The 14160-nt window shown below is 36.3% G+C and overlaps 1 protein-coding gene across 6 annotated transcripts in view; it reads left to right on the top strand.

The window, feature by feature from the left end:
• Window positions 1-14160, top strand: part of cenpe (centromere protein E) — a 169106-nt gene that overhangs the window by 133683 nt on the left and 21263 nt on the right. For all 6 annotated transcript variants that reach the window (XM_073024450.1, XM_073024413.1, XM_073024458.1 and 3 more), the window contains 7 exons: window positions 1307-1564; window positions 2630-2809; window positions 4751-4972; window positions 5925-6155; window positions 10424-10639; window positions 10959-11180; window positions 13857-14060. In XM_073024450.1, the coding sequence (XP_072880551.1) occupies window positions 1307-1564; window positions 2630-2809; window positions 4751-4972; window positions 5925-6155; window positions 10424-10639; window positions 10959-11180; window positions 13857-14060 (1533 nt within the window). The remainder of the gene's footprint in view (window positions 1-1306; window positions 1565-2629; window positions 2810-4750; window positions 4973-5924; window positions 6156-10423; window positions 10640-10958; window positions 11181-13856; window positions 14061-14160) is intronic.

Raw genomic sequence — 14160 nt, 5'->3', positions numbered from 1 at the left:
ATAACTCAAATATTTTAACCTTTGTTCAGAATTTTCTTGCACAGTTAGTTAAATCAGTCCACAGGTTGCATCCTCTAAATCAAATGCTTCCCTTTTAAAACATCTATCTGTTCTTGTATCTTATTACTTTTGCATCTGTTAAGATCACTAGCATCCACAATGTCGTCTTAGTTCCCAACCACATATTTCTGAGCATATTATATATCATTTCAACATCGCTTGTAAGCCAATCCTCACTAGACATAGTACCAATAGCACTTTTCTTCTGTACTATTTTACCAATTGAATCAAGTTTCTATCCATCACTTAAGTAATCGCGTAAGCTTTCAGTTAACTGAGCTGGGAACTTGAGGAAGGAATTGACCAGTCTGTTTCAAAACTTCAGCTGTTGTATTAAATTCAATCTTCAGGAGTACTCTTCACTTTTAGATGTCAAAAATCTCACAACCCTGTTGTGACTATAATATCAGGTTATAACCACAAAGCACATTTATTCATCCAATATTTTAGAACTTTTATTGGGCTCTTGTCCAGCAATGTATATCAGCCTCTGGGTTTCTCTGATAATTTATACTGGCCTCCTGGGTTGCACTACTATGAAAATTTTAATCACATCTGCCACAGGCAAAATAAAATACAGCCTCTACTCCCTTTTAGAAGATGTACTGAAGATATTTATTCTCGAACAAATAAGGAACAGAGGAACCTGTCTTACCTTCCTGATGCACACTTGAAACTTTCTTTGTCCAGTTTTCTTCAAGTAACTGACCCACATTCAAGCACCGTATTGTCAGAACCGTATTATTTTTCTGATTCTCCAGGTTCTTCTGGGAGTCAAGAATAGTAATCAGTTCTGCTTAACCATCGTTGATTTTAAAGTTTAAACAAATATACAAATACCAGGCAAGCTAAGTAAAGAGCTGAGAAATAAAGCAGAAATGGATGTAAAGCAAAGCAGATGATTGAAAAGAGAAAAAAGATGGCACCTCTTAAAAATCCATCACCTTCATAATCGAGATGTGAGAAATTTCCTTATAATTAGTCATTAACCCACCAATGCTTGCACAATTACATCACATGGGTTATGTGCTAATATAGCCAATAGTGTTACTACTTTACCTCTTTCTGCCAGTAAGTGGGGATTAGCCACTATACTCTGAAAAATACAAGCGTTTGTTTAAAAAATATAAATGATTAAACTACAATTTGAGACTTACATTTATTCATCTAATATCTTAAAGTAATTTAAAAGCAACTTCATTTACACTTTGTTTAATCTAGCAATATTAATGAATTTTCAAATTAGGCACAAAAACAAGAGGAGGAACTTCACCACACAGTATCTCAGCGTGACATGTTGCTTGCTGAGATCGAAAGGCTGAGATCCCGTGTTTCCAAAGAAGAGGTAGAAATTCAGAAAAAAGAATTCAATCAACGGATCCAGCAGCTGGAGGATGAAAAGTCCTGCTTGCTAAAGGAAAGGGATGAACTACAGGAGAAGCTGAAATGTATCAAAGTCGAACAAGAAGAAATGAAAAAAGCCCTGCCAGAAAGCTCTGAGGTGGTGAGTCATACTTAACAAGTTCCTTGGAATGAAGAGTCTTCATGTCTTTAATGTATTTTAGAATTCGGCTGCGTGGGATGTTCATGTATTCTGATGCTGTGTGCTCTAGACCTAGATTCGCCCATTATAGTAAACGTTGTTTCCATGTCTATTCTGTCTCACTCTATCAAAGGTTCTTGTGACTACAGTGGAATCCTCCTGTAATGATTGATATGCTCTTGGGGGTGTTCCTGCTTTATTGTTTTGAAAGATTTATCGGGTTCTAATTTATTCCCTGCACTGGGTGCGGCCTTTTTCAATTTTGGAGCACTCTATAACCATTAAACTAATTTGGTAACCTGCTTTATCTTCTTCACCCATTTTTGGCAGACATCTATCTAAATTGGTAGAACCATTGGTCGGAGTGTATGGCTCTTGTAAAAACTAATTCTAAGCAGAATGTATAATCTGCTTCTGTGTAGCATTGCATTATTTTATGCTTCCTACCAAAATAAAAGGTCATTCTCAACAAATATTTTAGCAGAAAATTCTTTGTGCACTGATGGTTGGAACTGTTTCCCACATAGATGTCTAGAGACAAAATCTTCCTCCCTTTTACTCCTTTTCCCCATGGTTGTGCATATTAATTTCTCTCAAGTGCCAATATCATACCCTTTTTGAGACTACTGATTGACTAAAATCATTCAAGTTATTTTTAATAAATTACAAGAAATATATCGACTTTTAGTCATGGGCAATGCAATTTAATTATAATCATAAGTAACTCAATCAAAATTACATGAACTTATTAATTTCTTGTGTCTAGCATTTTTCAGAAAATCACACTCGCTAAAATAGTGCTCAAGGTGTACATTTTCATTTTAAGTATCATTTAAAAGAGTATGGTTGAAGTGTGAATGTACAAAATCATTTAACATTCCTCTTTTTCCTCCATTCCTGAGATTGTGGTTCATATATTAAGTTCTGATTTTAACTCAGGACAGACATAATGTATGACAGTTTAATGGTGTTGCAGTTAACTTCTACTTTGTATGGGATTGTAAATATGTAAGTTTTGACTAACAGCTTAAGATGGAGAAAAGAAGAGATGAAGAACTTAGTAAAATGGACACAAGTCTTGAAAAACAAATTTTTGATTTGAAAGACAAAACACTAACTGAATCCACTACTCCAGAAAATAAGGAAATTGAAGCAGAAATTAATAAGCTTTCTAATCATCTACAGGAGAAAGATCGTCTTTTGCTGGTAAGATTTAAGCATCAGTTCTATCATTAAAAGTAACTGAGAAATAAACATGCATGGGATACTAGTCTGGAGGTAGTTACTGGTCTTTTACAGTTTATGCATTTTTATGGATGATTTACAGATTCCTCTGAAACCCCTAGCGCTGTAGAAATTATGGGAAGATCCTAAATTGATCAGAAATGATTTAGTGGAATGGTTATGGTCAAGTGGCTTGTGAGCACCCTGTTTGGGAAACTGGTTGGGTGTATTTATGGAGGTGCAGGCATCTACTTGGTTTTCCAGTGTACGGAGACGGTGAGGCCAGCTGGCAGCTTCTCTTCACAATGCGACTCATCTCCTTTCATAGCTGTTTCTGAGATCCTCTCCCACATTCTGTTTTTGTTTATTTTCAACTTGGGAATAGTTCAGGTTACAAACTGTTCTCAGGAATAGAAGCCAGTCATTACCAAGGACCACCTGCATTTCCTGTAACAGAAGGCTGTGAAATAATTTAAACAATATCTCTCTTCACTGATGGCAGCAGCTAAATTAGACAATCCCTTTCTACTAGTTTGCCGTAAGCTTGAGATGATCTTCAACAGTAACAGAAGGACTCTGGGAGTACTTTGATAGTTTGCAGTATTTCAAAGAGGTGCCTCACTTCAATTTGTTCTGAGACAATTGGACATGCTTAATTAATTCTGTTCTGTAAATAAGGATGAAATCCCATGTATGCATAGAAGAAAATGGAGACCACTGCCTAAAATTACATCTAATTGCAGGTTGATGCAGTGCAGTTTGGTCAGAGTAATGGCAAATGTAAAACTTATTTCAGATAGAATTACAATTCATCTGGATGAGGAAGTGGAGGGATGGGTTAGTAAGTTTGCTGATGACACAAAGGTTGGAGGTGTTGTGGATAGTGTGGAGGGCTGTCAGAGGTTACAGCGGGACATTGATAGGATGCAAAATTGGGCTGAGAAGTGGCAGATGGAGTTCAACCCAGATAAGTGTGAGGTGGTTCATTTTGGCAGGTCAAATATAATGTCAGAATATGGTATTAATGGTAAGACTCTTGACAGTGTGGAGGATCAGATGAATCTTGGGGTCCAAGTCCATAGGACACTCAAAGCTGCTGCGCAGGGTGACTGTGTTGTTAAGAAAGCATATGGTGCAATGGCTTTCATCAATTGTGGAACTGAGTTTAGGAGCTGAGAGGTAATATTGCAGCTCTATAGGACCCTGGTCAGACCCCACTTGGAGTACTGTGCTTAGTTCTGGTCGCCACACTACAGGAAGGATGTGGAAACCATAGAAAAGGTGCAGAGCAGATTTACAAGGATGTTGCCTGGACTGGAAAGCATGCCTTATGAGAATAGGTTGAGTGAACTTGGCCTTTTCTCCTTGGAGTGACGGGGGATGAGAGGTGACCTGACAGAAGTGTATAAGATGATGAGAGGCATTGATCGTGTGGATAGTCAGAGGCTTTTTCCCAGGGCTGAAATGGCTAGCACGAGAGGGCACTGTTTTAAGGTGCTTGGAAGTAGGTACAGAGGGAGATGTCTGGGGTAAGTTTTTTTACACAGAGAGTGGTGAGTGCGTGGAATGGGCTGCTGATGATGGTGGTGGAGGCGGACACAATAGGGTCTTTTAAGAGACTCCTGGATAGGTACATGGAGCTTAGAAAAATAGAGGGCTATGGGTATCTTAGGTAATTTCTAAGGTAAGGACATGTTCGGCACAGCTTTGTGGGCCTAAGGGCTGTAGATTTTCTATGTTTCTAGATGGTGGAATTTAAATGGGTATTGTGAAATTTTAACATGCTTTAATGCTTCAGCAACGTGTGTCCTTGCCGTGCATTCCTGCCGGCATTGATGCCATTTCATGTTTCCGTCATTGTAAACCTACTTGAGAAAAGGTATACAGTGTGTTGGACTGAAATTTATTTTTATTATTATTCAGGAAACAATTCAAAGTTTATTCCAAATGGAAAACGAGTACAAGATTGAACTAGCTAAAACCAACCAACAGCTTTCAAGAGAGGGGGAAGAATGGAATGAGCTACTGGTCAAATTTTGTTCCATGTTCCCTGAAGAGTCAACAGAATCAATAAGCATTAAGAAACTACAGGAAGAGAATCAAAAAGTATATGAACAGCTTGTGTTGTGGAGGAGTAATTTTTTGGTAATTACAACTTTAACATGCAATATTTCAATGAGTAGGTTTTGCTGCATGGTTTAAATTTATAAACAAGCAACATACATATTGGAATTTTGAAATAATATGAGAACATTCAAGGAACAACTGACCCAGTGGCATTTTCAGAGTGGAATATAGAATTGTCATTTTGTATTTATTATTCTTTATTTAGAACAGAACAACCCCGCACCTAAAATTTTGAATTGTCTCTGTGTCCAGTCTCAATAGTTATGCATTTCTAACAATAAATTACTTTGGTAATTTAGTTACACAATATGGGTATATGCTATTTCCAAATTTTTAACTTCCAAATTGGTTACAACTGAATGTGATGTCACATCATTGAGAGTTTAGTGTCATAGTAGGTATTAAAGTGAAGGTGAGCTGGTGAGGGACGATCCCAGTGATTTCAGTATACAAACAGCAAACTGAAGTATAATTCATCAATCAAAACAGACATTGATTCATGATAAAGTGTAACTTCCAAACATAGACGCCTCAAATTTAGCTGGTGAAGAAATCTTATAAAATAAGAAACATTTGTAGGCACATTCTGTATCAAAGGTCCAATATGAAAACTGGGTTACCATTATATTAATACCATTTTGTAATCAAATGTGTTTGGAATTCTGTATAGATCTTTTCTGGTGTCTAGGAAGGTCCTGAAGCTAACGTCTGCTTGCCTATATAAGTTAGCTTACGACACATAAAAATGGAATTGGTAACTTTGGAAGATGGTGCAAAAATATCAATTGAAAGCATTTACAAATGTCGACAATTGTGAGCATCTGATTAATACTGGAAGTGTAAGAAAAGTAACAATATGGAAGGAGCCGATCTAACATTCTGGAATAAAATGTAATTCTGTGAAGTGTATTAGTTCCCTACTGTTCATTTCTGATCATAGTTTTGCTTTCCTTTCACGTTTTTTCAACAGAGAGTGATGAGTACTGTTCCTCAGAACATAAAGCGATATCAGGCCCAAATAACTGAATGTGACTTGTGCCTAGCAGATGAGAAAAAAAAGAATAAGGAATTGTGTATACAGTTGCAGTCTTTGAAGAACCATGTTTCTGACTCTCCTATGCTGGAGTTAACTTCGGAAGAGAAGAATCCTGAAATACTGCGACTTTCTACTTTAATTAATTTCAAAGAAAATCACTTGATGGTTTGTATCATTTATTACTTTGAAGAAATTATCAGTGTATTAGGAGGCTGTAATTTCAAGGCTTTGTTTAAGGCTTGAGTACTAGACCAGCCTCCACAGGCATCGTTAATGGTATTGGTGTCTAGCTTGTTATAATTTGAGTGGCTAAAATATTATTCATACTGAAAGTGGTATTAATGTATTTTCAGTGCATTTTTGTTGTCCTAATGCTTGTCCTGCTTAACTCCATTTCTCCTAATGTGCACAAGCCTACTCAGCACATCAGAATTTATTTCCCATCTATCATAGTTTACTGCTACTTCCCTGAGTAATGAATTTTGTAAACATTACTTCAACAATTTATGTTTCTATTTTTAACCTTCCTTTTAGTTAATGTTTAGATAACTTTATCAACTCGAGTTGAGAGTTAAGGGGCAGAAGTTTCGGGGTAACATGAGGGGGAATTTCTTCACTCAGAGAGTGGTAGCTGTGTGGAAAGAACTTCCAGTAGAAGTGGTAGAGGCATGTTCGATTTTGTCGTTTAAAAAAAAAATTGGATAGGTATATGGACAGGAAAGGAATGGAGGGTTATGGGCTGAGTGCAGGTTGGTGGGACTAGGTGAGAGTAAGCGTTCAGCTCGGACTAGAAGCGCCGAGATGGCCTGTTTCTGTGCTGTAATTGTTATATAGTTATAACTTAATTTTTGATACTTTGAAGATTTGTTGCTAAAATTCTCTGTCCAGGATTAAACACAGTTTGAATGAGAAGATCCAGAGCACTCAGATCTGTAGGTCCAGTTTTATATTTGATCCTACTACTTCTGGACTACAGATCTGTAAAGTTTGCTGAGATTGTTCTTCCTGATTGATTGTTATCCAGTTGCATTTACTAAAAAGTAAGTGTCCTGGTGTAAAATAAGATCTTTGGTCAAGTCAACCAAGATCTCCAGTTCATGTATGATTTGATGGTGATTGCTAAAAAGAGCTGGAGCCTTTGCATTTGTACCACAGAAATAAATGGAGAAGGGAGCCTGTAATATTTTGGTGATTTTTTTCTTGTTTTATTTCCTTCCCACACATCCCCAGCAGAACAATGTTTCATCAAGATTGTTCCCAGGGGTGATACAGCAAAGGGTAGTGATTGTATCATGTCTTTTTGATATGAGGAAGTAGTTGATTTGGAACACTCACTTAACTAAATAATTGAATTGTGGGTCATTCTTAAATATTTTCTGAAATACTTTTGTGAAATTCCGGCAACAGTGTAATAGGAGTCTATTTTGTGTCATTGGGTTTATGCTGTTAAAGTAGCTTGCATGCCTACTATCTGGACGCATGAGTTGAGTGTATTGAATATATTTACATTGCTCAGTTTACTAAAATAATCACTTCTATCTGCAAATTTGATTTTATACACTTTTGCTAGTGATTCCAAAATACTAAAATTGAACTAAATTTTGAAAATATCCTTGTCCTTCATCTGTTGATTTCATTCTTGATACATACCATCATATCTGTGACATGTCTTTACGTGGTGATCCGCAAGAGATTTTGTTCAAATTTGTTATTTATTAATCTTGCTGTTTTTCTTGTGTCCTTTGTCTTTGTAATTTTCAAGCTTATCTTGGATTTGAGATTTATTGTAACCCTTTTCTTTTTACAGTTGTATCTCAATATTTTTTCCTTTTGAAATCCATGGATCCCTAATTTTATCTGTTCTGAGGGGATTTCTATGTTCTTTGACTTTAAAACTTATGCCTGGAAAACCTGTCACTGTTTGGTTGTCATCTTAATAATTCTGTTAAATCAAGAAAGAAAGAATCAATGTTGGTTTAATAACTATTGTTAAGAAACTTTCAAAATCGTTCCCAACAGATGTGTCTAATTTATTTTTAATATTTTTTAGAGCAAAAGTATCTATCTAGTTTTTCTGAACCAATATAACTTGCAGAGAAAGTACCAAAGTAGCACTCAATTTAAAAATGCTGGAAAAATACAGCAAGTCAGACAGGATTTGTGGAAAATGGTTAAAAGACTGGTCATTGGAACAGAATTTTGAGGAGTCTTCAACGTGAGTAAGTTAACTGTTCCTTTCACAGATGCTGCCTGACATACTGAGCTTTTCCAGCATTTCTCCGATTTAATTTCAGATTTCCAGCATCTGCACCTAATTATTTTTAATTAATCCATACTGATGCGAGAAGGGAAGTGTGCATTTCAACGAAAGCATTTTCAAAATAAAAATTCAACATAAATTTCTGGATCAACACATGAATGGAATAAATTATTGTTTTATATCAGTCATCATTGACTGCTAGCATAATTCTCCATTATGATTTGTCTGTCCATCACAATTTACAAAAGCTTTCATAATATGAATCTATTTTTAAAATAAGTGAATAAAAACTGCAGAAATATTGTTTGGATTGTTTCAGAATTGCTTCAAGAATTCCAACTAATTTATTTCTGATAATATTTCAATATATTTTCTTTTATATCCTTTCAATATCTCCTATAATTCAAAGGAATGCCTAGTAGTAGATGCATTTACTAATCAGACTACATCAATCCCCCCCCCCCCCCAACTCGTGTGTGTGTGTATAGAAACAAAAATCCCAGTCAGAAAAAGCCTCCATTTACTATTACCCCACATGTCTTCCACCAATCTAAATTTGGATCTAGTTGACCCAGAAATCTCAGATCTATTTGTTTTAATATTCTGGACAAGCCTGCTATATCCAACTATAAAAACCTTGCACAAATCCTTGTAATGTTTAATCATGTCGCCATAACTTTTTTGTATTCTCAAAAATAGGCAATTGGAGTGATGAAGCCTGATCTCAACTCCCCATGCTGCTTTCACTAAACCAGTCCCTGGCTTTCCAAGTGAACATAGATCTTATGTTCCAGAATTCTTTCCCTCAATGTCGCAACTACTAATGCCAACCTCTTAGCTATGCTCCAGTCTCTTGGAACCCTGGCTGTTGTTAAAAAAGATTCAAAACTCTAGTCTCTGCTTCCCTTAGCTAGCTGAGATCTATTCTATACTATTCCACTCCTCAACTGAGTTGCATAGAGTCACTGTTCTTGCATCAGTTTATTTTGGTAAATTTTGTTAACATGGGAAGGGGATTTATCACAATTTGGACTCTCCATTGGACTCTGAACTCTTTGACTGGACAGACTAGTCAAAATACTTCTCCTAATTGAAGGTAGCTTTGTCATTTCTGCTGGTAGTTGCTGATGTTTGCTCCCTTAAATTCAGTCTAGTATCCCTAATTCTGTTAGATTTTGTTTTGATAATGTTTTGCTGAGTTGTCAGAATTTCCTCTGTCAAGTTTAGTATTGATGGCAGCTGCTTATGAAGCTCTATTTTGGGAAAATAGGGATGTGGAACAGGCAGACCACAATCTGAATGCTGAAATAGCCTTCAAATGCTTCAACTACCTTTTATGCAAAGCTTTAATTTGGTTGCTGATATCCAATTCCTTCAAATATTTATGAGATCTCAGTGACCAGTTATTAGGTTCTTTCTATCTGTGTCCTCATTCTGTTTTATTGACCAAACAATAGAGCTTTTAAAAACTTTGCAGGTGATTCAAGTTTTATTTAAATTCTGAATGGGCAACGGTTTTAAAAAGATTTAAATCTTTTACTTGTAGTGTTTTCCACCTTCATCAACAAAATCTGCAGGGAAAAGTTAAGAAACCAAATAATTTAGTAACTTTGAAGAAAATATTTTTTCCTTAGAATGTCATTAAATGTTAACATAAGATCTTGTTAATCACGTGGACTGTGACAGTTATTCACACATTTAATATGCATCACTTCATGGTCTTCCATCAATTCAAAACCAGCAATAAAATGTATCTTTTCACGATTTAACAATTTTAAAGTTTGACTGTAATACCTGTTAATGGAATAATAATTAATTAATTAATTAATGAATGAATGAATGAATGAATAAATACCCCTTGTAGTGGTGATAATTAAAACTTCACGTGTGAAGCAACAGTAATGCCTTGTACAGCTCATAATTCTTTTCAACTCTGATACTGAATTTTAATTTTCCAGCATCTGTTGTATACACTGCTGTAATGTTCCTGGTAAACAAAATTTTGTTAATAAGCAGAACAAGACTATTTTTCCAATTGAAGAAATTGAATGAAAGATTGAGTGTCCAGTCACCTTCATTTTGGGCCATTCTTACTTTAAATAAATAATAGATTCTGCTTTGTACAATCTTATTTAGAAGGTTTACATATATTTTTACATACTCTCTGATTCAGAATGCCCAGCAGACTTTATCAGATTTGAAACTAAAATTTGAAAACCATCTGAGAAGCTCAAAGAATGGATTATCGTCCAAGGCAGAAGCTCGAAAGGTTCTACAGGAAAGAATTTCTAATACATCTTTTACAAATGCTTCAAAGACAATTGAAGAAATTGAAGATAGAATACGGATACTAAATCAAGACCTTCAACTTCAAAATGAAACAGTCCGGGTATATATTTTTCTTCTTTAAATGAGCAACTCGTCAGTATATGGTATTTCAAAGGTACAATTTTGTGTCAGAGAAAAGTATACAATATACATCCTGAAATGCTTTTTCTTCGTAACCATCTATGAAAATAGGAGTGCCGCAAAGAATGAACAAGAGAAATATTAGAACCGCAAAGTCCTCCCCCCAGCTCATTAGTTTAAGCCAATTACGAATGGTGGATAAACCACTTAAAGTTAATTATTTAACTTGATTTCACTTTGAGAATCATTTTGAAGTCTTTAAGTTGCTGAAGGTACATTTCTCTTTCCCATACCTGCAGAATGAAGCTACATTTTCCAGGTCAAAGCAGAATGGATATGTAATGTACATCAGGAATACTTGGAATCAGGTGGATAATCAGAAGAAAGAGAATGAGAAGCTGCTTTTGGAAATTGAAACTGTCAGACAGCAATCTTTCAACAAAAATGGCTCTGATCCAGTATTAGCCATGGAGAACCAGAAACTGAAGGAAAAAATGAAGACAGATGAACAATTGTTTCAGGTATGCAAATTCTTTGTACTGAATTACTTTTACTGGTTTAAAAAAGGACACTGAAATTTAATATTACAGTAATTTTAAGGTCATGGGTATAGCTGCACATTATTTGATAACTGTAAGTTGAAGATCTTGGAGGTCAGTTTCTCAAGTAACCCCTCCACAGAGCATTTTGATAGTGTAGTATTTTCGTATCAGAACAAGAATATAGTCATTCTAAAATGCAGTTGAATTACGTTGCAGAGACTGGAGTGGATTGGTCCTTCTTCCAGAGGACAGTATATTCAGAATCTTCATTGCCCTCATTTACCAGGAAGAGATGAGAAATTGACAATCTATCTCACTACTTAATGTAGATTAAAGATTTTTTTGTAAGGTCATTATCAATCAGGTTGTGTGCTTTGAGGCTGGTGATGGGTGTGGCATTCCAGCAGGAAGATTTCTTGACAGCTTTGTGCTGTTGAGTGATTAGTTGTTTTTAAGATGGACAGAATCAACTTGCTCAGTGAGTTTGGATTATAACAGAATATTTTCATAGAAGGTGGATATCGTCCCCAAAATGGGGTCCTGCTGGGGAATCTGCAGTTGAATATGACTGCTTTGTGTGTGTTAGTAATTCATATTGTATGAATGGATGGAAAAGTGAATGTTTTCAGATAAAATCTGGAGCTTGGCAAGACTGCCTGCTGTTTGCCTTGTGTATTGCAGAAAGGGAATGTAAGGGGTATCCTAGGAAATGGCAGCCCTCAAAACAGGCCTCCCTGTTTATGGACAGTATCAGTGTAGTCTTCTGTATTCAACTTTTGTCTGCAGATGGAGCATCTGTGATCAGATTGAACTTGCCCCTGACAAAAGTGAATCACAGCACAAACAAAGCCTCATTTTTAGAAACTGGTATGACTTGTTCTTCTCCCTTTTCACCGTCAGGTCACATTTTTGAATTGGCTGAGAATGTTTTTTGCTGTTGCTGAAGCACGAACCAGGAATATGTCTTTGAGGTGGCTCAGAAATTGGGGATGTGGTGCAATTCTTCCTTTTGTGATTAAAAAAAATATGGTTCTTGTGTGCAAAGAATCACTGGCTTCCAGCTCCAACCACTGGTCCTTCTCTCTGGCACTAGCTTTCTGTCATTCTGCGCCTCTTCTCTATCCACCACATACCTGAAAGTCCTTCCTTGCCACTCCCCTTCTCTCTCTGCTGGTCATCTTGCCTCTACACTCTGTGTCAGGTGAGGCTTTAGTCCTGAACATCAACAGTTTCGTTCTTCCCACGAGTGCTGCTCGACCTTCTATGTTCTTCGATGTTAAAGCTTATCACCATTGGTTGTGTTGATTTTGCGCAATCTGAGATGTCCTCTCTGTTACACCCTTCCTGCAGAATAACAACCAATCTTGTGTCGTCCCAGTTATGACAATCTTTCAGCTGAAACATTAGCTTTTGTTCTCTTCCAACAGATGTAGCAGGACTTGTTGAGTATTTCTGCTATTTTCTGTTTTTTTTAAATTTAAGTATCTTAGCCTTCATTTGCAAAGTCAGTTAAGCTTCAAAATCAGGCTTTGTTCTACAATGGAGACATAAAGTGCAAGGATTCGGCCTGTAAAATCAACATCTACTCTCCCCTCACTAATGCTACTCCAGCCCGATTGTGTTGTATAGGCTACTTATGAGGCTGCATCTGGAATACTGTGCACATTTTTGATCACCTTACCTTTTAAAAAAAAAATAGTATATGGTTGTGTTGGAGGTAGTCAAAAAAGACTCACTAGACTAATTCCTGGGAAGTTGAGGGCTCCTCTATTTAGGAGTTTAGAACAATGAAGGAGTGACCTTACTCAAATATATATGATCCTAAAGGGACCATATACATATACTTTCTTTCTGCATTTGGGAATCACAACTAAGATGCTGGGCATTTCATACTGCGGCATATAATAATTTTTTCTCTCTCAGAAACTCTTCAGTCTCTGGAATTCTCTGCCCTTGAGGCTTCTAGAGGCCAGATTGTTAGATAATATTTAAGGAAGAGATTGATAGATATTTGTAAGGGTTGAGGGTTATGGAGACTTGGACCAGAAAAGGATTTTGATTCTGGCATAAAGCAGCCATGAATTTTTTGAAAGGTGGAGCAGACTTGAATGGACTTACTCTTCCTAATTGATTTCCTTGAGAGTTGTTCTATATGGCTGTTTAACTTAGGACTTCCATGTCTCCGAGATGCTTTTCTGAGACTCCCAAGTTGTACAGGAAGATGACCAGCTTGGTAAAACCTGCCTTTTGGTCTATAGAAACTGTACTGGTGTTCCAATATAAAAGTGTGCATAAATGATTATTGCTGATTAGCTCATTCCAGGATCTGGGACTGTGTTCTGGTTACTTGAGCAAGCTTGCACCAGCTGCTGCAGTTCAAGGCATGCGTGCCATTGAACACTTGCGGAGTTGCAGCCAAGGTATAATTCCCTTACTTAACACTCGTGAGATGTACATGAATGTAAAATTGATTTTGTGTTGCTCTGAATCTTGAATGGTGCCATACAAACATTTTGCTTTATATTTCAAAGGTTCAAAGGTATGATTTAATGTAGATATTATGAATAAAATACAAGTTATTTAAAGCATCTTGAAATGCAGTAACTTGAAATAGTTTGGGAGAGTTAAACTTATCAGTTAACTATACAATTTCAGACAATGGGAATAAACATTCAAGAATTAAAAATGGCATTGACCACAAGCCAGGACACCAACAAACTGCAAGAAGGTAAAATCAAGCAATTGCAGACAGAGCTGAGCTCCAGAACATCAGAGAACAAGCTTGAAGATCTTCAGACTTCCTTATTGAAGAAAGACAACCAGATTAATGTTTTGGAAGAGGCTCTAAAGCAGTTGCAGGTATGAGGCTAAAAATCTATATGTACACTGTACAGAATATATGTACTAGTTTTGTTTGGTAATTTGTATTTAGTAATAGTGTGCACAATTCTCCCTAATT

Source organism: Hemitrygon akajei, chromosome 2 (assembly GCF_048418815.1).
Source record: "Hemitrygon akajei chromosome 2, sHemAka1.3, whole genome shotgun sequence".
NCBI classification, from domain to species: Eukaryota; Metazoa; Chordata; class Chondrichthyes; order Myliobatiformes; family Dasyatidae; genus Hemitrygon; species Hemitrygon akajei.
This window is presented reverse-complemented; position numbering and strand designations above follow the sequence as displayed.